Genomic DNA, 27,872 nt, shown 5'->3' with positions numbered 1-27,872 from the left:
GAAGTTGCTCTTTAATGCTAAATTACAGAACAGCAGGGTTTTTTTTTCTTTTCTGTTTGTTTTGTAATTTAACAATTATTACTAATTTTACTGAACTTGTCAAAATAAATAATAAACGTGAATGAAATTAAGTTCTAAGATGAAGTAAAATAAATACAATAACAAATTCATTTTTCAAATAATTGCAAAAATTTATCTGAAATACAAACTAAATTTAGCACAAACACTTGGGGGAAAAAACGTAATTAAGGATAATTTTTAAACAAATGTAAATAATGTTTTAAACAAATGTTTTAACAAATGCTCATTTGAAATAAATTTCTATGCTTTGCATTTTATATGGAAGAAAATTTATACATTTTGAATTACTATATTAAGAATTACCTTAAAGATAAAATTAAATAATGTTTCAAAAATTCAATACTTCCCTGTACACAGTATGTGAATTTTTAAAAATTTTTTTTTTCTCTCCTTATAATTTGATCTTTGAAGCGAGTGCATGAAACAAAGGAAAAACAATAGCCACATTACAGCATTTATTAACTAAATTCTCTTTTGTACAATGGAACACATAAATAAACAATTCAGCAGTTGGCTCTACAATAAAAGGCTAAAGCTACCCTCTTACCACCAGGAATTTCAGGTGATATGAAAATGCTTTGTCAATATACATAAAATCGTACAAAAGTCCCAAGAAACAATTAAAAAAATTATCACAAAATGTTTTATTTATTACAAATGGAATGATTAAACATGAAGAGAAAGAATGGGAAATAAAAATGATATCACCATAAACCAAAGCAAAATAATAATAAAAAAATTACCTAAGACTCATAAATACACTGTAACAATATGGCAGTAGTTTTATATTTGAAATATTTTTCTCTGCTACATAAAAGTACACTTAAGCTTATATATATATATATATTGTTTTTATTTAAACTCTTATCATTTCCAAGATTCACACACAAGAAGTTGGAACATAACTGCTATTAAATCTATGTATCAACTGTAACAATTGCTGAAACAGCAGAAGCAAAATATAAACGATTTTCCCTATTTTTCTTTCTACTATTTTGAAAATTTAATTATTAAAAAAAAACTGCTTGCTTGAAATAAGCATTCTTGGAATCTCAAAAAGTAGAAAATGATTTGTTGATATAATCTACATAGCTTTCATATCTAGCTAACAGACTATCAAATCAAATCTATACACTTCAGCAACAATTAATGTTAACTGGAAGAATTTTAGAACATCATAAAGCAATTAAAAATGACAAAAAAAGCTAATATGATAATTCTAGAGCAGAAAAGAAAGAGATGCAAAAATTGATAATAAGCCTAATTTATGCCTATGAATAAATGTCTAAATTAGTCTGCTAAGTTAGCAAAATATTTAAAAATTATAGCCCTTTAAATGAATATTGTTAAATATATTTATCTTACGCTAATAAAACTTTCATAAACTTAATTATCTACTGAGAGGAAGAAAACATTTCAAACATGAAAATTTTTACGCTGTTTTCCATCTCAGCATTTTAAGAACTAGCATATTAATATCTATAACAGATTTTGAAGTTAATGATGTTTTTAAAGAATTAAAAAAGCCTCGCAGAAATGAATTCATTAAGTTTTTGACAAATCAGCTGCAATAAGATTAGTTTGTAATAAATTTGAAGTAACATGCAATAAATAAATACAAGGATTTAAAAAAAGTAAAATAAATAAATATTATAAAAATATAAACTATCAAAAATCCCTTGAAATTAAAAAAATCAAGGACAGTATTGCGATTGCATCAAATACAACTATTTATCCTGATAAAACTTAACATTACATACAGAGAGACCCATAAGTGGTCAGATCATCAAAAAGAAGGAAATATTATAAACTTCAGAAACAAAAATCATTCCTACAGTGAGGATCCAGAATCTTTTTTTTTTAGATAAATCCCAAGAAATAATATGAAAAAATATTTATTCTTATTGTTTTTTAACATCATAAAATGATTAATCAAATACAAAATAATAAGTACAACCAATTAATAAAAAGAAAAAATTAAATTATAAATTAATTGAATAAAAAATGCAAATGCAAACCAATACACCATTTACTTTCCTAAAACCACAAAAAAATTTGGACAATTAGGTAAAATATTTTAAGTATTACAAATAAATAAATAAGTAAGTTAGGAAGGAGAATTCAGGCTTTTTACACATTGAATGAAACTATTTTGAATTTATTTAGTATTTTTAATACAAGCAAAATACTGTACTTAGACTTCATGATATATTTTTTTTATATAAATAAACTTTTTAACCAACATTCTAAACCCAAATGTCAAAGTTTGAAAGAAAAAAGTATACAAATGCATCATCTTATTTCAAATACAATAAACTATTATAATTGGTCCAATAAAATAAAAAATTAATAGTATAATCATATTTGTTACATATGAGATTCTTGCAGACAAACAATGATGACAAAACAGAAAAAATATGAACAATAAAATATTTCCGTAACTTAACATTTTTTACCAACACAAAAATCCTAAAGCAAATATTTTATAACATATATTTAAAACAGATAAAATGCATCAGGATAATTGTTCACAAAATTTTGAACAAATAAAAAATAAATGATCTGAATATGCGAATTGCACATTCATTTATGATTGGAATGTAAAGCAAATATCACAATTTTTGAGCTACTACAAAGAAAAAAAAAATGAGAAATAAGTGCTAGAATAATGATGCCACATAATACCATAAAAAATAATTGATAAAACATAAAATGAAAAGAGAAAAAAGTAAAAATTTTCCAACAACAATAAATGATTATAATAAACATCATAAAACTCAGATAAAAAATATAATAAAGTGACTAAAATCTTTTTATCGTGATCATTAAATAGCATCGATTTATCATCTACATTACTATAAAATATAATTAGAAATAAAAAAAATCCCATTCCAAATTCAAGCCAGAGCCTATCTCAACATTTATATTTAATAAGATTATAGTAAAATATCATACTCTCCATTAATACTAGCCATCTTTTAAAAGGCACACACACAATAACATATTTCTTGTAACATCTTATAAATAATTTTCCACACTCATGAGGAAATTTAACTTGATTTTCAAGAAATAGTTTACATTCACTAGAACAGTCTAATATTCTACAGGAGAAAATTATAGACTTAAAACAAATAATTTCATAAAATTAGCATTTCTCAAGACCATCTGAAGAATGTTATCCATTATTGCATTGCGATGAAGTAAATATAAAATAACAGCTTGTCATTAATTAAATTCTAATAAGGAGTTTAAGTAAATATACCTATAGCAAAAATTAGTTCACTTAAAAAAAACTTTTTTATTTCACATTTATTTAAAAAATATGGCAAGGTAACTGTCTCTGGTTTAACAGAATGTTAAAATGATCATAATGATATTCAAAAGTTAATTTTAAAAAAAATGTGACTTTTATAATGATTTTCAATGTTGCTTTGAAAAATATAAGAAAAAAGTATCAGTAGTATCTTGTTTAGTTTTATTTTGTCACATCCATTCAGTATATAATTTAAATATTAATAAAGAATGAAAATCCCATTAATTCTGACATATAATACTTTTTCATAACTATTTAATTAACAACCATTTGACAACAGCACAACATTATTTCCTTGAAATATTTTAACAAATGAGTTCAAGCATACTAGAGACAGAAATGTGAATGTCAAAAAATTCTTAAAATATTTGAATAACAGATGATGAAAGTGGCCAAGGATAATAAATAAGAAATATATATTTTAAAATACAGTACAGATCCAGTCTGAGAAATGCTAAGTTACATACTGCATTGTACTCTTCTAAACTCCCGAAATAATAGCAAAAAACTCTGGAAAAATTGAGACATCGGCAGAAACAAATGTGCTGCTGATGGGCAGTGTGATGAAAGACACAGCAGCATCTGACTAATTTGCGTATATCGCTGCTTCAGTGCCTCTTTTATTCAATGCCTATACTTTGGTTTCTATGATTCAAATGAAAGGGTCACTAATAACTATACATAAAATAGTTTTAGTTTTGTGCCACAAATAAAATAGTGTTAGAAGTGTTGTGTAATAGACTAAGTGGAAGAATTAAAATGAAATTCTAAAAATAGAGAGAAAGAGAGAGAGAAATTCCTATACCTGCCATTTGACATTTATAAAAACCATTAAAATGGATTCTTTATAGGAAAATTTTCTTATGTAATTAGATAAAAAGTTATTGGAGAACTAAAAACAATTCAATACTTCTAAATGAATTTTAATTTATGAATGAAACGCACATTAGTTTTCAGTAAACAATTGCAAAATTATGGTCCAAACAACTAGTCAGAGTTTAAAAGGCAATAAAGATAATTAAAACCACTAAATTCAAATCATTAAGCTCTACATTTCTTTAAATAATTTAGTAACAGAATAGAGGGGAGGGATAGAAAAATTAAAATTAGGAACCATTAAGCTCTATTTTAATTTTACATAATTTACTTGGTAAAGAAAAAAAAAAACTAAATATTAATATGAAATACAAGAAACAAAATTGTCAGAATATATGTTCCCATAAAATAAAATCAATAAAATAGAACATATGAAAAATGTTATGGCTTTAACCTCAAGAATAATATGTCTGTTTTAAGAGATCATTTATTAAAGGGTTTTGTATCAAGCATAAATTCCACATTACAAGAAATACCAATGCAGTTAAACAAAAACTAAAGTAAACCTAGTTTATATATATATATATATATATATATATATTTCCAAATGACAGGTATATTCACACACAAAACAAAATCCCAAGGATACTTACACATGATAACAATGATTAGTGAAATGGGAAAAGGAAGAAAACCCACAGAGTAACAAAAACAATATTTACATTTCAGTTGCTATAGAAACTGATGTTTTCCTCTTTATAGAAAGCAGCTACCTAACCAGTGTAAAAGTCCCAAAAATACATTTACAGTGGCTTAGTCTAACAGGAAAGTAGAATAAAGAGAAGAGAAAACAGGTTTCTGAGGATTGTCTCCCCACTCAATACTATGGCAGGAAATTTCTAAGCTTTAATACATACAACAGATGTGACCCACGTCACTTCAGCTAGGCACAAGATTTAATAATTTAGCTATGAAATCTATATTTTTTATATTCAAGTGGTGTGTATGTATATATATATATATTTATTTATTTATTCTTATATAGAGGCAGCCTTTCCTTTCTAAAATCGTGAAAATTCAATAGTTTTAATCCTGGGTTTCTAAAATAAAGTTTTTTTTTTTTTTTTTTCATCTAGAGTGTGAGATGAGTGGAAGCAAAAATAAATTAAAAGAGATCAATCAACCATCAATTCAAAGTGGACACTGCCCAGGCGATCAGTTCGGTCATGTCTTATATTAGCCGCCCATGCTTTGCATTCTATGTTGATGAGGACGCCTGTGATTGGCTTCATAAACTTAACAAACACAAATGGGGAGAGATAACCGTCCAGATTGGTGAAAGGGAAATAGTACTTTGCAATTTTTCCATCCTCAGGAATGTAGCGAATTGGACCAATGTTCTCCTTATCAGCAGGATTCTAAAAAGGGGGCAAAGACATTATATTGCATTCATAAAATCTGAAAAGTACAACAGAATCTAATGATAATTTATTTTAAAATGATATTTTAGTGAATAAACATGAATGAATAGATAGAGCACGCCCAATCGTATCCATGAAATAAATATAAGAGATACTGATAAACCTCAAAAAGCAAGCTAAGAGGTTAATAATTGTTAGTCTTCTAAGGATACAGGTATCAGCAACATACTTTAGAGAAACAGGATACATGACTACATTTTTAGAGTTGGGATTATTCCATAACTATAAAAAATTATTATCTTACACAAACATTAAAATAGATAAAATTATGCATGTCCAATTAAAATAAAACATAAATAAATATTCCAGTACTGCAGCATCTGACTTATTAAAGAGTAAGTTAACTGCTTTTAATCTAAATATTTATTGTAAAAAATAAAGCTAAATAAAACTCAGATTTTCATGACAGCCTTTAAAAACTATAACACTATCTGATAAAAACAAAATCCATCAATTATGGACACTTCTAAATTCCAATTGTTCAATACTTCTTCAAAACTTAATAAAATCTCACAATATTTTTTTATTGCTTATTCAATAACACTGCATTATACTAAATAAAATGCAGAACATACTCTTTACATAGTTCACATTTTAACTTTTGTAATAGGCTCATCTTTATCGAAGAGAAACCAATTCTTTTCAGAATATATGTTTGAAAAAAGATTTTCATATTTTAAAAAATTATCAACAGTATTGTTGATTCTCTTATCTCTACTTCTACTATTAAAAAATGACCAATTTTTAAGCAAATTGGCCAGGCACCTTTTTAGCTTTATATTCTACTTTAAAACAGATATTTTCTATTGATTTGCATACTTTCTTAAAATTTTAATTTTACATCACAAAATATCAGTAAAACTTCATATTGTCCCTTGTCTTCTTATATTTTTAAAACAGTCCAAAAATGTACTAGATGTTATTGAAATAAATTTTCTGTAAGATCATTAAACAAAAATGTTAAGCTTAATTTCTCAGTTTTAATACAAAAGATTACAGTAAAATCAATCTAATTTTGCTGAAGATCACAGCAGTTCCGATTTACAAAAATTTAAATAATTTTATATAAAAATTTATTAGTATTTTTGAAATGGCTAAGCTTTTTGACCTATTTATGCAATTAAATTACAGCAATGAATAAGAATTGAACCATTAAATTTAAAGATTGAACTTTTGTAAAATAATGCCTATTATAAACAAATAATGCAATAAAAGAATAACATAATCAAATTAATCTTGCAAATCAACATAATTTAAAAAATTAATATGGAACAATAAATTAAAACATGGGCTGTTACTATTTTATTTATTTACTTAGACTGTAATAAGCATTATCAAGCCTTTTAGGAAAAAGAAAACAGTAAGTCACATACTGAGATAATGCTACACTAAGCATATTCAATCATAATTTAGTTTTTTTTTAATTTTATATCATCTCTATAAATTTACATCAATAACAAAATCGCAGCATTTTGTAGTAGCCAGAATTTTTCCTGATCAATTTTTAAGTAATAATGTAGTAAAAATTAATACATTACATACAGGTACATACATTACATACAGGTAATTTTTCATAATAACATTCAATATGAAAATTAATACAGATGAAATATCACATATTAATAATATAGCAAGATAACATTCTGTTCTGGTCTTTCAGTTCTATTATCTTCAAAAGCATTAAATTTTTATTCACAACACAGATACAAAGAATTTGATTACAATAAATGATACAATAAAAGCAATACAGTAAAAATTAAAATTATAAAAAAGTGTAACAATCTTACTTCTCCTGCACATGATATATATACATAGTTGGGATCATATCTTTGCCTTATATGATCAGGCATTGTTGGTGGGAATGAATCATTCGAGTATGGTACAGGTTTCCAACCATATATCTAAAAATGAAAATTTATGAACATAAGAGAAACACTGTTAAATAAAACTAATATACACTTCTATTGTCTTCATTTTAATGCTATTTGATGAAGTTTCATCACTAGAAATGAAATAAATTCATTCATTTCGAAAATTTAAAAATGATTTCAGTTTCAGAGGGGAGAGAAAACAGCTTCAAAGCACAAGGTTCCATAAAATGAAGAAATAACAAAACTGAAGCATATCATTCAAAATCTTTTAAAGGTATTTACCTTTAAAAAGATCATGCATTAATATATTTAATCATGAGGAAAGAAAATAAGACATCAATATGAATAAAAAATAATATATCTGAGAAAGAACTCTAAATTACTAAGTAACTTTTAAAAAAAATAAAACAGATTTGTAAAAAACATTTACTGAGTGAAATTATGGGCATACTCCTTCTCCAATAAATATCTTGCACACTACGTGTTAAAGTGATTGAAAGAAAATTATTATTGTCATATTCCTGTGAAGGGGAGAAGCTGCTAGCTGTAAGTGAAATATAGCAATATATTTTCTGCTTTCATAAGGAACTTCTATTTAAAAAAAAAAAAAATTACTTATTTTCAATTTTCAAAACTCTAGAATCGGTCTTTTTAGAATAGCATAATTACTTGAAATTAACTTTTTACGAGTCCTTAAATTTATTAATTTCCAGTCACACATTTCCCTATAGTAAAAAAAAAAAAAAAAAAAAAAAAAAATATTTCACAGAAATTTTCAATTTTTAATTATTACCATAATCTTTATGCCATTGATTACATTAACTAAAGTATATGCATTAGAAAATGTAATTTAGGACTAAAACACATTTGCTTTTATTGTTCATGGGAAAGAAAGCAAAAATACACTCAAAACTAGAATGTCATTTGTTTGCAAAGAATAAGATGCTAGGATGCAGAAAGTAACAAATATCAAAAGTTCTATAATAAAACACTTCAATTATTAGAATTTCTTTTAAGTGCTTTAAATTTTTTATTGGACTTTCTGTGATGTTCTGGACCTTTGGATTTTGAATCAACGTGCAAAAATATGAAAGGAAGGTACCACATTAAAATATGTTTATATTATTATTGTTTTGTTAGAGTGATGTATTAATTTCAGAAGAAAAATTGGAACATCAATGCACGAAATAACTCCCTTTTAGGGAAAATCATACATTAAATTTACTATAACAGGAACAAAAAAATATATAGCTAAAAGATAAAAATAATTGGGTCCAACATTCACTGCAGTTCAAAAATTCAAAATGATTATGGCCTGAGACTTCTACCAGTAAAATTAATAGATCAGACAAGTTTTAGAATTCCTGAAATACTTTCTGGTTATAATGTCTAACACTGAGCCATAAAAAAACTTTAAAATATTTTTTTTTCCCTTACAATTTAATATAATCTGTACACTTTGCCATTGTTAGCCAACAGAAATGTGACAATTTGCCAATACTGTCAGTAGAAAATTCAACAATACATTTTACTGATTTCATGGGAAGTGAAATATTGAAAATATATTTTTGATATTTACTAAATATTTTTTCGTCAATATCAAGAATTGAATCAAAAATGCTGTAGTATTCTTCAATAAGATTTCTAAGCTTCATCTAATTAAAATATATATATCATGCAGCATAAATTTTAAGCACATGAATAGCAGAAATATTTTTTTAAATGACTTCCAATTACTTTATTACTTTCTATATACTTGCCTTTAATCCATAAATGATATTTTGAAGTTTGAAGTTTCATTTTAATTATTTTCAGATTTAAATATCTCTTTGTATTGCATATACATCAAACTATTACATTAGATAGTGTAAAAATACTATTATTTAATAATAAATTAGATAGTGTAAAAATACTATGGCAATGATTAGGAATTAAAAATTAAATTCTGGAGCTTTTATTTATTTATTTTTTTTTAACTTTGAACAGAAGATAAGATCAGCAATTTAGAAAACAAGACTAGTTTTGATAAATAAGTTTCATATCTATAAAGGAACTGAATATACTTTAACAACTAATGCTATATAACAACTAATGCAACATATTTTAAAATTTGAAGAAAAACAATTACAAATTGCCATTTTTTTTTTTTTTTTGCAATTTTTTAAACCTACATGCAAGAATAAGAGATATCAATCAATTCTTTCTTTATTTATTTTTGTAATATTTTACATCAATACATAGCTTTTATTTTTTATGTTTTTCATATCATTATATTACAAAATCTTTTTAGCAATCCATCTCACTCAGTTTGACCAATTCATTTACAAATTAGCTTAACAACATCTTTTTCAGCAGATAAAAATTGGTTACACATAGTCATAAAGAATTTAAAAGAGTGCAATTTGAAGTCACTTTTACAATCCAACCCCTTCAAATGTTTTGCAAAAAACATTTCATATGGAAAATTGACTTTATGCCAAAAGGCTAATAATTATCATTCAAGTCATCCAAAGATATTTGGAAATTTTTATACAATCACATAAATAAAAAAACAAAACTCCTAAAATTTTGCAGAAAATAACTAACAAGGTTTTTTTTTTTTTTTTTTTTTGACATCAGAGAAGAAAAACATACATACATGTTATTTAATAAAAAAAAGAAAATATTAGGCTTCAAATTTGAAGCCAAGTTCTTTAATACATCTTTTTAAGTTAACTTCTCTCATACAAATATAATAAAATGAAATTCATTACAAAAAAATTATTTTAAAGTATAAGGATCCTAATACTGATTACAGCCTAAAACATACAATGATCACAGGCATCTATTATTTGCCAAATGATTCAACTCTTAACAACGAAAGTTTTAAAGTACATGAGATACAGCAAACACTTTTCCAGGTTCCCAGCAACTAATTGAAATATACTGACATTTTTCAAAATCTCCAATTTCATGAAATAAGCAAGAAAAATTTATAATTTCTATTTCAGAATACATTATAAGAATTTCAAACCAATTCTACTGTTCAATAAAATAAAGAAAAATGTTAAAAAATAACCAAAAAGAAATAGAAATCAAATAATTATTTAAAACCCACATAAAGAACATTGGCAAACAAGCCATAAATAACTTCATAAAAGATGAAAACAAGTACTATTTGTCATTTACAATACAGCTTTAGCAATAAAATGAATTAAAAGTTACATTCTTCAAAGAAGTATGCCAACTTTTTATATCTATAAAGTAATTAACTTCTTATTGGAACCAATGTTAAGATTAATAATCCAGGATAATCAAATGAAAAATTAAAATCAATTTTTCAGGTACACCATTTTTTTTTTTTTTTTTTTTTAGTTGCAATTTTGTTTTGGTCAATCCATACTTTTATATTGTTCATTTTGAAATAAGTTAACAGTTAACATAAATACCACCTTAAAAAAATAGTTTTTAACAAGTTTACAAATCTTTATTATTCATACTCCTAATATGTGAACAGTTATATAGCTTCATTAATATCAAAGATTGTAGATACCTATCTACAACTGAGACCATTAAATAAAATCTGAAGACTTTAAAAAATATTTTCTTATGAAAAGGACAAGAAAAATAATTGCATTCAAGAGTAAAAAAGCCTTGATGAGCTAAAAAACTCAAAATAAATTTTGTTACATTTAGTTATAAATCCTTCACAAGGAAAATGCTAGTTGGGCACGAAATAAAGAATGACTGGAATTCAAACTATATTCAAAATTTTATAGCAAGGATATATATCAAATGTAAAAAAGCAATGTTAAGAGATTTATCATGGGAACAAACACAGTTTTAAATAAAACGATATAAAATTTAATATTTTAATACTTTTTTGTAAAGAGTACAAGAAAAGATAAATAATGTAATCAATATAATATGTAATATATATAATTATCTCATTTATAGAAGTAATTTACAACAATCCAAATGAAATACAATCATTTAGCAGGGATAAAATAAAGATCAACACCCAAACCAACTTATCATCATGATTTAAAATAACTAATAAGAAACAGAAAACCTACATACTTAAGGTCATTGCTTAGATAAACATAGCACATAAACCTCATTTCCTTAAAGATACTTTAAGGAAATTGATTGATTGATTAATCTTCAATTAACTATTGAAGATAAATCACTAATTAATCAATTATAACTTTTATTTCAGTTTGTATTCCTTACAACAAGAATCAAATGAATATGAATTACACGGAAACCATTTGTCAGATGCAAATTGAAGCTCAGAGTGGGGGGGGGGGGAGAGACCACTTGGTGAATAAATGCATTATCAAATAATCTTGAATATATTCCTCATAAAATTAAAATACTCTGCTATATCTTTACAGAATTCAGTTTCAACCACATGCCAATGGTATCTTGCAAAGAGAAATTGTATAAATAAATTGAAAACTGTTTAATTACAAGGAATTTTCAATAACTGCAACATATACTGACACTGAGTGGCAATGTAGTCACTTGCAGTTTTCTAGATACTCTCAATTTGAAGAGTCACTAAGATAAGGCAATTATAGTAAGATAATTTTTTCAAGCATAAGATTTGTATTACTCAATTTAGAAGCACAGAAATCATATTCTTTCAAATACATTGATTTAATTTCTGGAAAAATGTCTTACCCTATTTATCTTTAGAAGTACACAAGGTGTGCCAAGATCATATCCAAAATTGTTTGCATATGTACAATCATTACCTAAACTTTCCAAATCAAATTGACAGACACGGTTTCCTTCAAAGTGATCATCTATTTTGCAGTTCTGCACATGTTCTCCAAATTGACGGCCGCCTTTGTAAGCTGCAAAATACAAAAGATGTTATCAGCATCCTAAAAATTTTATTAATTTAAAAGAATAACTTTTTATGCATGTAAATATATAAACTCATAGGAAAACTTTTTTTAAAAAATAGTTTTTCATTAAAAAAAATATTTGAGTTATACGAAAGCTTTCTTTTGGTACCATATGACTTATTTCTTGTCCCCCCCCCTCCTTTTTTTTGTAACTTAAAAAAAATAGTATTTATCACTCTTTCAAAACCTATTCTCTAAAAGTAAAGAAAAAAAAAAAACTTGAATGAAATCTTTACAAAAGTAATTTTAATGTTCTTCCATGTAATATCTCAGATGCTCTAGTTCTGATGTTCAATTTGATATTACATTATGAAGCAGAAATATGAATAAATAATGCCTCAATTTTAATATTGAACAATTAAATAAAAAAGTATTGCAATCTGATTAATTTTAAGCCATTTTAATTTAAATGTGTTCATAAATTCAAATTTTCCCTCTGACTCCTTGAAATTTCTATTCATATAAAGTTAAAATATTATCCAAAGTTTAAATTTATTTTGAATAGCTCAAAATCAAAAATACAGATTACTTATATCTGTATTGTTTTAATATCATGTCCTCTTTAACATTTAAGTATGTCACCACAGTACAATTCATAGAATATATAAATAAAATTCACAATAATATTAATAAAAAAATAGAATTCATTATTTGTAACAAGTACTGTTTATCTTAAAGTATTAATTAATGCAAAAATCAATTTTGCATTATTGATTATCAAATTACTTAAAGTTGGAAGAAATTCATTTAACACTTTTATAAGCTTATATTAACCTGCAATCACGAGCAGTATTCATAGACATGCCATACAAAATTAATCGTATTTATATTCTAAACTTAGGCTCATAATATGACTACAACCTAAGAAATTACAAGAACTAAATTCTTAAATTACAATTAACCTTAAAATAATGGCCAGTATTTATAATTTCATGAAGCAAAAATTTTTTTGCTAATAGTCTAATATAAATGTTCACACCGACAAGAAAGTCAATGAATTTAAGAATAAGGATTAATATCAGTGAGAAAATTTTTTTTTTTACACTTCTATTACAGTGCCAGTTAAAAATTTTGACATGAAATGTCCAAGAATTATAGTAATGTAATAGAACTCATCAATTCTTTTATTTTTATTGACAGAAAAATTTAGATTATTATAAAGAATATAAATGATGTAGAGTTACCATTCTGCAATGCAATCACATAGTTCTAGGATTTAAGATGATATTTAGCTTAATAAATTTCTAACAGTTGATTTTTAGAAAAAGAATGACAATGCCTTACGTTCTAGATATTTTTCTAAAGAGGCAGTCCAATGCTCCCATTCTTGAGAACTTCCATGAGTGAACCAAATTAATGTGCTGTCCACATTATCAGGTGGAGGTAATGGACGAAATCCTAGCCCTAAAACATATTCAACCAAAATTGTAAAACACTTCTCAGCTTTAAAGATAATTCAACTACCATTTGTAACCATTTATGGTTTATTTGTACCATTATCACAGTAATTCAGAGCTTATAATTCCAAAGAAAACAAAGTTTTAATTTAGAGAGGGGACAAAAATTTAACAATGAGTTTAATTAAATATTTATAAATGAAATAAAAGCATGATTAAGAAAATTACAATGTAACAGAAACTAAAAATTATATAAAATGACATTTCATTTGCATATTTCAGAAACTAAACAGAGGATATTACAGATAAATTATCAACAGTTCTATTTAAATTAAATAAATAGCTCAATATTTATTCATGTATTTTAGAAAAAAATAATTACTTATAAAAATTTAGTATAAATGAATTAAATTCAGTGTTTATTGAATTCCTATATTAATTGGCTAGAATTCTAAGTTGCATATAGATAATTTTCTTCATCACCATTGACAAATTTTAAAACACTTGAAAAACAATCATTAGTACATTTTTAATATAGGAGGAAGGAAAAAAAAACATTATATCTTTTTAATCAAAGAAATAATCGATAAGAATATATAAATCTACTCTAATAGCACTACAGATAATCTTATTTGCAGATTAAAGTAGATGTATAGGAAAATTATTAAAGACACAAGATAATGAAATTATCTTGCCTTTTATTTTATTTTAATCTTTTTATTTTTTATAAAAATAAAGCAAAGCACAATTCAATTTTTTTTTTAAATCTTTTATTATCTATTAAAACAGAATTCAATATCTTAATTATTTTCCCTTTTTATAATAGAGTATCTTCATCTTTTCCTCAAGATATTCAATTTTTAAAAACAAATATTTGACATTGAAGTAACTTTTCATTTAATAAAATATTTCAAGTAATATATTCACTATAATTAATTCATAATCCTTTCATTCAATTTTATTCACAGATAAAGAAAAAATCAGATTCTTTGAATTCAAAAATATGACTATCTATTTTTTATTTTTTTTTTTTTTTTTTATTTTTTTGCAAACAATTTTGAGACAGAACTTTAAAAAAAATGATCAAAAGATACTGCAATAAAATCTTATTCAACTTATGATACTTATTCAATTCATAATACAAACCTGGGTTTGAGCCGATACGACTACTATCCAACTGCCATTTAGGTGTGTAATAATCCAACGTTTGATAAAAAACTAAGAGCATAACACTCCAAAAACCTGCTAGCAGTAGATAGAATATAATGTAGAATACTGTAATTTTTACTGAAAAGGAAAAAAAAATAGGTTGGTTCACAGTAAAGTTGAAATCAAAAAATGTTTTTATTGGCTTCTTACATAAAAATTAAGCTGGCTTACATAATTTAAACAAAACTACGTATAATAAAAATAAATGGAATTTTCTAAGATTTGTGCAACCCAAGTGTATCATATACTGTACAAGGTTTTCTACATTATATTTTTGTTATATTATGAATGGCATATATTTTGATACTTTTTTTCCCAACCTTTTAAGACTTGCTCTTGCTTTCTCTATACACAAGATTTTAATGAATAGTTTACATGAGTTATCCATTTTGCTTATTTAGATTGATATATTTCAAACAGCAAGAAAAAAATAATTTTATGGAAATATGCACCAATGAACAATAAAAAAATATTTAAAATGACATAATCCTTACTCATATTTTGCAACACAAATATACAACCAAATTTTAATTAGAAGAAATTAAATGAGTCTAAGCTAAATTTGCTGTCCATGTAAAAAAAGATGCCAGGGTCCTTCCTGGCTTAGGGGTAGTGTGTCTTCACCATAAACGGGGTAGTATTATTTAGATATTTTAAACAAAAATCCAAATAAACCACTTTGATATGGAGTATTTTAAAAGAATAAACCATAAACATATAAAGAAATGTCACAGATTACAGATACTTTAAACAAGCTAACAAAATTGCATAATTACATAAAAATTCCATTCAGAATCTAAAAACAGAGGAAAAAAATTACAAACCACTGTATCTTAATTGAAGCACAGTTTGTACAATTTAAAAAAGAATGACAATATGGTTCCCAAACTCTCGTATTTTGTTTTAATTTTCCATATCAAAGAGGTATGTGTGGCACCTTTCAGTGATCTGCTAATTATGTAATTTATATATGTGGGCAAAATTTAATGCCCTTAAACAATTGGTTTGCAACTTCAATTAATTATATATTTTAAAGACAATTAAAAAATGCATGAAACATTTTCAAATTTCATGGAAACATATACACTAATCATTAAAAACTGAGAACTGCTATACATTAAAATAATTTTATTTGGGGTTAGAAGCCTAAATACTGATAAGTTTTGGAATATTAACTTAAGATAATTTTAAAAGGTTTGAAATATATCAAGGTTCTAAGTATAATAATTTAACCAACAAAGATGCATCTTATCAGTAGTTACTAGTATTGGAGGATAGGCATCAGATTATGGAAGCCTGGATAGGCTTTTTAAAAATAGCCTGGATAGGCTTTTTAAAAATAGCCTGGATAGGCAATAACCTAGAAGCCTGGATAGGCTTTTTAAAGGCCTTACAAAAGGCAAAATTACATTTATGCCAAAGAAAATTTTAGTTGTATGAAAGCATAATATGTAACATACAAAAGAAGGATATTTCACTTGAATATTAAATGCAATAATTTAACATTTAAAAATATTTGAAGCAAAAAATTTTGAGGAGGACTTTAAAAATTATTGCACTTCAAAAAAAAAGTAATATCTAAATTGGAATTATTATTTCCTGATAGAAAAAAGTTATATAGTTACATTCACAAAAAGATTAATTTGTGATCATCACAGTAATTCAATACTAAAAAGGAACGCTTACATCGGGCCCCAGAGGCTTGGGTATCTATTTTCTGAAAAAGAAAATAGTGAAATTCACAAAATATTTGTGGTCAGCTTCCAAATGACCTACAATACATCTGCTGCAAAACTGATATTCTCCTATGGTAAAATTCCAATTTTTGTGAAATATTTAGTGATTGAGCCTTGAAGACTCGATGTGTGTTTTCTTAAGTATTAAATATTATATTTGAAATCTTCCACTAGTTGCCAAAAAAGGATATATTATTTCAAATTTCCTACTTAATGATTTACAGTATTTATTTGGATTTTAAATCTTTTGACTTATTACAACCAATACTAGCATTTCCATATTACTACATTCTTCTAAATTAGAATGATAAAAATTATTATAAAATTTCCAAATTCTTTTAAATAATTATAAATTTAGAACAGAAAATTTAGGGCAAGCTTGCAAATGGAATATATATATAAACAATAAATAGAAATGTTTACAAAATGATGTAAAAAATTTACAAATTTAATTTGATACAAAGAATTAAAATATTTTGCGATAAAATTGCAGATAATTAATTATATTCTTATTAATTATTCAGTTTCCATCACACAATTATATACATAGTAAAATTTCTGAGACATGTTTCTTTCAATAAATTGAGTACCACAAAATTGTACTAAATTTCTCTCATTCATTCATATGCATATGGGTGGAGAACTGGAAATTTCTTATCCTAGGGTTTGATTTAAAAAATTTGGCTTAATTCTTTGATTCAAGTTATGAGCACAAAATTTTTTTAATTATGATCATTATTTTATTTAGTACAGATGTTTCCAAGTTTTTAAATAACAATAAATCATAAAAATCAGATTTCTCTAGAATTTTTTTTTTTTTTTTTTTGAAGAGAGAATCATGTATTTATTCAATGAACTCTTAAAAATTTTTTTAAAAACTTATTTGAATAGTTTTACTTCATCGCATTTTGAATTACAATATTGCAAATTAATCATGCAATTTCTGCAAACAAATTCCTATGTGACAAAGATATTCTAGAAATTCATGACAAATTATTTTATTAAATTTGAATTAAAAATAAAACTGCATGCAAAGACCTTTTTTTAAAGCATACACTTATCAGCAAATAAAAAGAATGATGGTGAAAAAATTTTTAATGATACGAATAAATTTACAAGTGATCCAAATAATTTGCAAATATTATGTAAATATCACTTTAAATTACACTGATTTTTGGAATGTTCCAGTTCAAAAAGACTTTGACTTTCATTCAACTGACCTTTATGACCAACAGAGGACTTCTGGTCTTAAAACAAAATAAAAACAAAGCAGTAATTAATGCTCAATAATCCGCATTAAATGATCACTATAGAATATTTTTGCAATTTTGCATGAAGTAACATATTCAAAATAATCAGTTAATAAAAGTACATATCCCATGTGTGTCCTTTAGTAGTGATTGCAAGTCATAAGGGCGGGGTGAATAATTTCACTTCTTATTTATTAAATAAAAATGCACTTACACCAACTACTTCCATTTCGGCCGCAGAATTCTCTTGTTCTTGGATTCCAAATAAATGTCTTAAGACTTTTATCTTCTGGTTCTTTTGAGGGCTTAAATAAGCCCCCGTCTTGATCTGCCATCTTTTCCATCGCGAACACCCAGATAAACCACTGTTTTGTTTCGATCAATAAAATATAAAATGTGACGCTAACAGAGGACCCGGATGGGTTGTTTCTGTTTTCGAAACGGTTGCAGTTAATAGCGCCATAGTTAATAGCCATATGAAAATCTGTTGGTTACGATTTCATTTCACTGCACGCAAAACAAAATAGCATTAATATTAAAGAAAGATCTTGTAAACACGGTAATTTTCCCACATGATTAATATCTATAGCAGCAGGGTAATTTGAGTAATTGAACTTGGTAAGGGAATGACAGTGTATTTCCCTTGCCAAGGGATGAGAAGAAAATAGAAGGCATGTAATGCTAAAAAATTTATCTCTCTTATAGTATTTGTTATGCTAATTATCAAATTGTTTCGTATTGCATTTATATTGATAAAACATGATAAGTTAAAGAGAAATTAGATCTTGCAATTGGAATAGGACAGAAACGAAAATTATATTCTATTGGAATTTTAGAATTTATCAATATCTAAAACGATTCCATAATACAGCAATAATTTGAATCTCAAGGAGGGAAAAAAAAAATCAAGCAAAAAATTGTAAAAAAATTAGCTACAAAAAAAAATCATTTGAGTCTAATATATTAAAAAATAATCGACTTACAAACTTCATTTATCTCTCCATGCCAAAACAATTAAGAAGAAATTTTATGTAAGCAAATTTGTTACGGATAATAAAACACGAAATATTATAGTAAAAAAGAAAGAAATTCGTAGTTAAATCAGAATCTACTCTGGTATTCTACTTGAAAAATTACGCCTCAATTGAGATTTATATGATATTCCTATTTAACTGAATGCAATTCATGGATTTTTAATTAACAAAAATACTAAAAAATACATTAGTATTTTTATATCATTTTTTAAGTATTATATCAATACAGATTAAGTTCATATAAACTGAATTTTTTAAAAAAAATTAGCAGTACTAGATAAGTAGCGAAAAAAAAAAAAAAAAAGGCTAGAAAGAACAAGAAGAAGCATTCCATTACAAAAATCATTTTTACCGGAAGGAATTTGTAAAAATAATTTCCGCTATTGGAATTGTTCTTCCTCCTGAGATTAAGAGAGGAAGAAAAAATAGATACCACACTGGAACAAATATTTATATTTTTAAAAACAATTATTTAGCCAATAAGATTTTAAAGAAACATTGAATTTAAAGGAATACATATTTTCAGTAAGTAGAAATTTTTAAAAATAAGGCATTTTAGATGGAGAAATTTTAACAAAATTAATCGCCTTCAGCTTAAAAAAAAAGTGAAAGCCTCATTTCATCTTTATTGTAATTAAGAATATGAAAGCTCATGGCTTAGTGAAAATATCTAACTAAAAAGTAAATGAAGTGCAAAACATAAAATGTTAAATGCTTTATAACCTTGGAAATGGGTTTAGTTAATATTTCAGCAAATATAAGAAAGTGCATATAAACATTTTGTATTTCATTCTAAATTTTTTTAAAAACTTCATTTTATTAATACAAAAATATGAATTTTTTGATAATTAAGAAAAGTATTATTTAAATAAACAAATTTCATATTTTTAAGTAATATAACAATAACATGAGTATTTGTGCATCTAAATTGCCACTAGTTAAACACTTTAGCTGTGTTTTATTTTATTGGTATAAATATGCCAATTCAATTGTGAGGGTTTACTAAGAAATTCCCCAGAAATTTGTTCGATCAGCATTTTCTCATTTACAATGATTGAAAAATATAAAAAACTTAACTTAACGATTTTTAACGTAAGTATTTTTATAGAGTGCGTGTAGAATTAATTAAATTTAGAAAAAAAAAGAAAAAAAGTAGAAACTGGATCAGGGAATAAGAGACAATTTTAGAATGAAGTTGAAATGAACTGAATTAAGATAATAATTAGGAAATTAATTTGAATTTAAATTAAATTAAAAGATATCATTACACACACACACACACATTATATATATATATATACATTATATATATACTGAATACATTATATACATACACACATTATATATATACTGAAACATTCCAAGTGTCTTAAATTTTATGGAAATTACCTAAAATGGGTACTGAAAACTTCAATTAAATATTTAAAGAGAACTGGATATATATTTCATGTTCTTTTAGATTCTTAAAAGTCAAATTTAGTTCAGAAAAGTACAAAAAAATTTATGGAATTAAGTGTGGTTGCATAAAAATATTTCTAAAAACGTTGCTTTTAATCGAAATTACAAAATCACACCTAATTCTGTTCCAAATGAAGTTCTATTGGGTGATGGGAAAAATATAAAAAATTTACGTCGTTCGGACTATTTTGAATTTTCTATTGTTTTTTTTAAATACTACATTTTGATTTAAATATATTTAACGTATTTGAATTTTAATGCACAAGTATAAAAAATTCATAACCCTTGGTGATATAATTCTCGAAATTGCCTATTAAAGACCCTCTTAAATATTTGCTTATCAATTTTAATTTCGAAAATTATCATTCTCCTATACAAATTATACAAGCAATAGGTGTATAATCATAATTGGTATATTAAGGAATTTACGCGAGGAAAAAAAAAAGGAGTCACACAGCTTTGTTCTTCTATCATTCATCATATAATCATAAAATAAAGTACCATTACAAAGGAATCAACGTACTCTTAAAGATTTTTTTAATTATAAACTTCAAAACTGATTTTTCGATACAGGGTGTTTCAAAATTCATGGGCAAAAATGTAACAGGTAATAGAAAACATTTAAACAAGCAATTTTCATTATAATGCATGGGCAGAGAGCAAGAAGTGAACCGCTAGCGATGTAATGGAAAAGCATAAAGCAGAAATTTCCCTACATGTTCTGGAAGCCGACCGACTGTACAAGCAACTTTTCCCGAGAAGACACGTGCCATACCGAGAAATGTCCGAGCGATTGCATCGGTGCTTGTGTGAAATGGGATATTTGTTATTGGCATGAGTTTAATACATGCATATTATTCAAAGACCAATGCACCTTTACTTGTGAAGGCATTTCTAAAACGCACACCCTTTATTTGTCGATACCGAATAATCAGTATCATTATCAGTATCATGAGTATCAGAAGCGTTTCACCTTAAATGTGTGGGCTGGAACAGTGGGTGTCCATTTGATGGACCCACATTTTCTGCCATTTCGACTGGATGGCAGAACATACCTCACATTTTTGCAACAGATATTACCAGTTATTTCAACGTGTTGCAGTCAACATACAAGCAGGTATATGATCTAAGCACCACCCTTTTTCAGCTTCGATGTGGCTTCCAGGGCAATGGATTGGTCAGGGTAAGTCCACACCTTAATCAGCACGCTCAATCTATCTCTTCAGCCTGAGTTTTTCTCTGTGGGACTATTTGAACGCTATGAAAGTTCTATCAACTCCGATGAGGATCTAATGGCTAGGATTTCTGCTGTTGTCGGCACCGTGCGAGAAATACCAGGTGTGTTTGAAAACGTGCGCCACTCGCTATGTCGAAGATGTTAAGCTTGCAATACAGCAGGCGGTCGCTCTTTTTAAAGTTTAAATGATTTTGCCACACATGCTGTCAATAAAATTAAGTAGACCTCGTTTAGCCTGTTTGGTCTATCCTTCTTTCATGTGACGGTAACAGATATTTCCTAATGGTTCACCGCCTGCTCATGCATCGTACGGTTAAAATTGCTTGTTTGTATGTTTTCTATCACTCTTTAAATTTTTGTACACGAATTTCGAAACACCCTGTTAAGAAAATGAAAACAAGCCTTCAAAATTTTCAATGGCAACACACCAAATTTCATTAGTCCGGTATCGATCTGAAATTTTTTGGTTATAGTTATGTGAGGTATTCCACATATTTTACGCACATGTTTATAATTACAAAGTAATTTTTAAAATACAATTCTTACAATAACACGTCTATATTTGGGCATAAGTCAATGGACAAGACCATTTTATGGAAGCATTCGAAACTTCAGTTCATTCCTAGGAGTAATTTTTCCGTTATATTAAATTTTCTGCATTGTCTTTAAAACGATGCCTATAGGGGCGAATAATTCAGAAAATTCAAACTGTCGACAACCTTTTATTTTGTACTCAAATGCCAAATCACGCATTTCTTGTATCAAGTATTATTTTTCGTTTTGCCTCGGAGGGAATTTTTTCTTAATAAATACTTTGTAAGATTGCAATTATTTAATTTTACAAACATACTGACTCAAATATTTTTATTTATAATTTATGTAAAAGAATTCCACATTTTGTAACAAGAAAAAGGCCAATTAGGTTTATTAAGTATATATTGTTGTTTGTTTCATGCATCCAAGATTTCTTACAAATTTCATAAAATTAATTTCTTGTAATTTTAATTATTATAATTCTGTAACAAATTATAAACAGAATTTTTTTTTAAAAAAAATCAGTCATCAAAACATTTTTAAATAGTGGATTTGGCATATCATTTTTGGATGCAAAATATACTTTACATTTCTTCCATACGCATGAGAAGGCGAATAATTTCCTATAATTTTAATGATTTACGAAGTACTGTTTAATATTTTAGACCGTCACTATTTCTATGAGTTCATGGCTAAGCATTTTTTTTTACTCTTTATTAAAAAAAAAAAAAAAAAAAAGGAAAAAGTGTAAGAATAATAAGTCAGTTTACTTGAATTCCAAAATGAATAAACTTCTTGAAAAATAAAATTTTACAAGAATTAAATTTAATAAGCAAAACTGTTTCATGCAAAACCATACACAAAATTAGAACTGAAATTTAGTTTTAAGCTATCACTTTTTTAAAGATGTAATACGTAGAAAACAAGAGAACATAAGTGATTTTTATTTTAATATTTTATATCTTTTATTTGATATCGATTGTATTAACAATCGCATAGTGTCAAATAATCATGTTTAAATGAATTAAAGCGTCGTTTTTATAAACTTTTGAATAGAATATTTTTTTAAGGAAAAATGTGAAAATTAAACTTATATCTATTTTGAAACTCTTAAATATAATTATATTGTTTTAATAAACTGCATACTATTTAAACTCTTTCACTATTGATTTTATTACTCAATTTAATAGCAATTGCTACAGTATTTAAAAGTACAATCAGTTCGCTAGGAAAGGCGGTTATATTTAATATCAGACAAATCGTTTTTTATAACGTTATGTACATTATTCCGCCAAGATGTCAGAGATTAAAGCAGCATTATTTTAATTGCCTCATATGCATTCTGTTTAATCTGTTCATGGGGAACAGTTCTAATGGAGACCAGTTCCATGTCATCATAGCGCCACTTAAAACGCAAATATTCACTTTTCTTCTAGGCAATAATGTTGTATATTGTTGAAAATAAAGTTAAAGAAATTTCGGAAAATTCTTTTAATTCAGCCTAATTTAATAAACAATTTCGTATGTCTATTAAATTGATATAATTAAACAGATGTTTTTTTTTGTTAAATTTTGAAATGGTATAAAATTTATTTTTGAGCAATAATAATTTTGGAAGTTATCTCGGAAAAACGCAAAATTCAACTTAATTTTTAATTAATCAAAATTTCAAAAAAAAAAAAAAAAAAAACGCTCGGATGTGCGCATTGCCACCCGTGCCAAGTTGGATACACATAGAAAGCCAATACACATACACTCGTCTTTATTATTATTATTACAGACATTTGGCTGATAAATAGCATAATTTTTCTACACCAGTTTAATTTAATTTATTTTCTAGTGTTAATTCAAAAAGACTCTAATATTAATTTTCGATTATTAAATCGGTTACTTTTTAAATATATTTTGTGGAATAATTATATCACAACTAATTTCCAACGTTACTTACAATAATGATGAGTGTGTGTGTGTGTATTGGGATTCGACAGAGTTAAAAAGTTTGACCCAGATAAAATTTGGAGAAAAGAGATGTACAAATTGTGGCGCCTTTTTTTTTTTAAAAAAAAAATTTTAAGTTAGAAATTTTAACCAATTTAAGAAATAAGCTATTTTGGATGTTTTTTCATGTTAACTTCCGAAAATATTTTCGCACAAAAATGATTTTTACACCATCTTTAAGTCCATACAATTATTTTTTCAACTATAATAATTGAATTGCTATAAAAATTTTCGGTCAAAATTTAATCAACTTTTCAATGTATTTTTAAAGCTATCTCTCAACAATATTTTTTGTTGTGAATGAAATAAAAAACGTTTTTATTTTTTTATCAGATATTTGATCTTGCATTGTTGAAAGCTAAAGAAGAATTCTATTTCGTATCCATTTAGCTCGAAGGAAGAATAAAAAAATAAAGTTACAGTATCTCTAAATTTAGATGAATTGGATATAATAACGTTATGATATCATGGAAGTGGCCTCTCTTAAAAAAGCTCATCTATTAAAAGAATTGAACATATGTAAGACCCTTAAAAAAACAGTGTAACTTTCATATCTAACAATTTGACGGACGAATTTATCCAAACGATATAAAATGAAATACAACTAATATGGTGAAGGCGATTAGTCAGTAACAATAATAACAGATGAATGGGTATGTAAGGGATGCGTAAGCGGGCCAGACTGTTGCCGAATTCGGCACATCCGTATCTTCTTGGGTGGAAATGTGTGCCTAGGAGCGATTTACCTCTTATTTATTTTATCTCGATTGATTGAGATAAAATAAAATATTATTTACCACATTTAAATCTTTTTGAAGGTTAATCTGAATTGTATGGTGAATGCACTTCTGAAAACAATTATGAAGTCTGAATTTTATACAGTTCTTTGATCTTATAAATCATGTTCAGTAAAATTATCTTGACAATCTAATGCTTCGATCGTCTGCGATCAAACCTAACCGAGTTATAAAGCAATCAACAATTTCAATGTTATAGACAGTCAGTCTCGGGGAAAGTCCAAGCGCTGATTGGTTATTTTCTTCGAGACGGTCGTTGGAGAGAGGTCTAAAATCGTGTCTTTTTCTAGAAATAGAATAGAGGCATTCAAATTGTCATAATTCAATCAGTTGTAATTGGTAAGGGTTGGAACTTTTTTTTAGATTTAAAATATTAGTGTCTCAAGAACATTTTATTAAACATAACTCATAGAACAGAGGATCTGTATTATAATTTAAAATTCGTCATTCGTTAGAACATTTATTGATTCAAACTGCATAAAATATGATTATTTGTTTCATTTAGATCATTTTCTTATTAAATATATACGCCAGTTAATTAAGTTTTAGAAATTAGCTGTTGGAGCCTAATTAGATATGATATCCTGTATATGTTAACCTATGTAGGCCTTATATAAAACTGAGCTATTGAATTAATAATATAGCTATTTTAATATATAATACAAAACCATTTCTCGCATTTATTTTTTTATAGAAAATATTACGATCCATATTTATTCGATTTCATGCAAACACGTGCTGAATCTTACACTTTCCAAGCTTCATTAGAACTTAATCTTTTGTTTTGAGTTTTTGTGAACGTGGTGGCACCGCGCTGATGAGAGCTAATTTTTTTCCACGCATGCGAAATTTTATTTTAATTTTGTGAGAAAAAATTGTTGAAAAATGATTAATTAAAAAAAATCATTGAAAATAGTAACTTAATTTATAGGTTAAAACATAGCTATCATTAAAAAGGTAGTTTTTTGAACTTAATCTTGATGTAAAAATAATTTTGTACTATAAAATTTTCGCTTAAATTTTAATTAATTAAAATTTTTAAAAATCGTTCGGAAGTGCACATTTCCGAACTCCCAGGTATACAAATTTGGTAGCCAACAACACACACACACTCATCAAAATAATAATAATAAAAAAATGTAAGATAATTTAAGTTTTGAAGCAAAAATTGTAAATTCTAAAAAGTTAAGCATGTAAAATATCGTGTAAAATTAAAATATCTACAAAAAAAGATTTATGTTCTATTTTAATGCGCTTGAAACAATCTGAAGATTTATAATTTTTTAATACATTTTTAAACATAAAAATCAAAAAGTTACCAATGAATTTTGATTACAATTTTTTTACAGCATTAGATTGATATAAATTATAAATTAACTGGCATGAAAATTTCAAAACAATATCTCAGAAAATGAGAAATTTCAGCATATGCATGTATTATGCATTCAGTGTATGCATACATTTTATCCTTAATGTTACTGCATAGTGTAATGTTTTATGCAGTTATAATTCATATCCTTAAACGATACACATATAAAGGGACCAACAAACTTATAAAAAATGCGAAATAAAAAAAAATAATTTATTAGTACGGAGGGCATATTGAAAAATATGGACTAGATATAACTTTTTAAAATAAGATCATTTCAAATGAAAGTGAATTCTACCTTCCAACTTCTGAGGAACTTTTAAAATGATCAGATGTTTCTGATTTTCGAATCATTGCACGGAACTGAAAATCGCTTCGAGACGATAAATAAGGGTTAGAAATTTCTTTGAGAGAAATTCTCCCCGTTTTAATCGCATATTGGAGAGTCCCCTTGCTCTGGCCAAAGAGGTTGTGCTATCTCGAAGGTGAAATAGCAGAAGTAACAGCAAAGCACATTATTCATTTTTCTACATCACATGAACATTTCTAAACAATAATTATCCATTCATTGCCTCTGAATATCTTAAAATTATTGACTTCTTGGATTATGTTACTTTACTATCCATCGGACCAGCCATTCCGGTTTGAAATGATGGAACCTGATCATTCCAGAGCAGGCAAATATGGAATCTGTCATACCATCAATGCGCCACTCTAAATGTAAGAAATGTAAAAGCCTTTTGGCTTACAGATTTTAACGAAATGACATCTGTCATATTTTGCAAAATGTATAGCAAGAGAATTTTTACTACACCTACCTACTCGATCGACGTGAATCATTTTGGCGAGATGCTTCTGGCTTCCAAGTTTAGCAGCGAGTGACGCCTTCGTTGCTCGGTCTCACATCCGTTGAGACTTATCAATTAGCCAATTTGTTTCCCGACTCGAGGTTCCGGAGAGCTTTCTCACGATGCCGATCTCAAGGACGCCAATTATTTTTTTCCTTAGCCAAGCGTGGGTGATGCAAACTTCACTGATGCTCAGGACTTTTCGGCTCGCATTTCCTCCTAGGAATTTGAAAGATGATGATTTGCACTTTGAGCGCTATCAAATATCAACATTTAGTCAGTTGATTTATTTCCCCGACTGTGCTTGCTGCATGGAATTTCGGGAAACCGTTCCAAGAGCACGAATGCTATGTCGTTCTGATCAAGCGACGCAGTCCTTCTTTACTTCGGTGCGTTTTGTCGGTTACTGAAAACTCGTTTCCAAACCGGTTCGAGCTAAACGAATGCACGAACAGCAATGATGTAAGAGGATCTAGCGAACAAATTTCATTCAGTAATTGCGGATTCGCGGGGCGACGTCACGAATATGGGAAATACTTTTGTCCCTC

General features: G+C 26.6%; 1 protein-coding gene across 2 annotated transcripts; it reads right to left on the bottom strand.

Moving 5' to 3' along the window:
- Positions 1–521: 521 nt before the first annotated feature.
- On the bottom strand, positions 522–27,872 carry LOC129971271 (sodium/potassium-transporting ATPase subunit beta-like). Of its 2 annotated transcripts, none has more exons than XM_056084888.1 (6): positions 27,295–27,872; positions 15,001–15,141; positions 13,742–13,861; positions 12,228–12,403; positions 7,479–7,592; positions 522–5,628 (listed from the first exon to the last, which is right to left on the bottom strand). In XM_056084888.1, exons 1-6 carry the CDS (start codon positions 27,314–27,316, stop codon positions 5,386–5,388), a joined length of 816 nt encoding a protein of 271 aa, XP_055940863.1. In that variant the 5' UTR covers positions 27,317–27,872; the 3' UTR covers positions 522–5,385. The 2 variants fall into 2 exon arrangements, with proteins under 2 accessions (XP_055940863.1, XP_055940862.1); XM_056084887.1 differs by lacking the exon at positions 27,295–27,872 and adding an exon at positions 18,264–18,458.

The sequence above is a fragment of the Argiope bruennichi genome, chromosome 6 (assembly GCF_947563725.1).
Source record: "Argiope bruennichi chromosome 6, qqArgBrue1.1, whole genome shotgun sequence".
In the NCBI taxonomy this organism is placed as follows: Eukaryota; Metazoa; Arthropoda; class Arachnida; order Araneae; family Araneidae; genus Argiope; species Argiope bruennichi.
The sequence above is the reverse complement of the archived record's forward strand: the minus strand, read 5'-3'. Positions and strand labels throughout refer to the sequence as shown.

Coding starts and splice junctions, on each gene's coding strand:
- LOC129971271 (XM_056084887.1), bottom strand. CDS start 18,393: ATGGAAAAGATGGCAGATCAAGACGGGGGCTTATTTAAGCCCTCAAAA. Junction 12,404..13,741: donor TTTAGAAAAATATCTAGAAC/GTAAGGCATTGT, acceptor TGTATTTTGCAG/CTTACAAAGGCGGCCGTCAA. Junction 7,593..12,227: donor TACTTCTAAAGATAAATAGG/GTAAGACATTTT, acceptor TTTCATTTTTAG/ATATATGGTTGGAAACCTGT.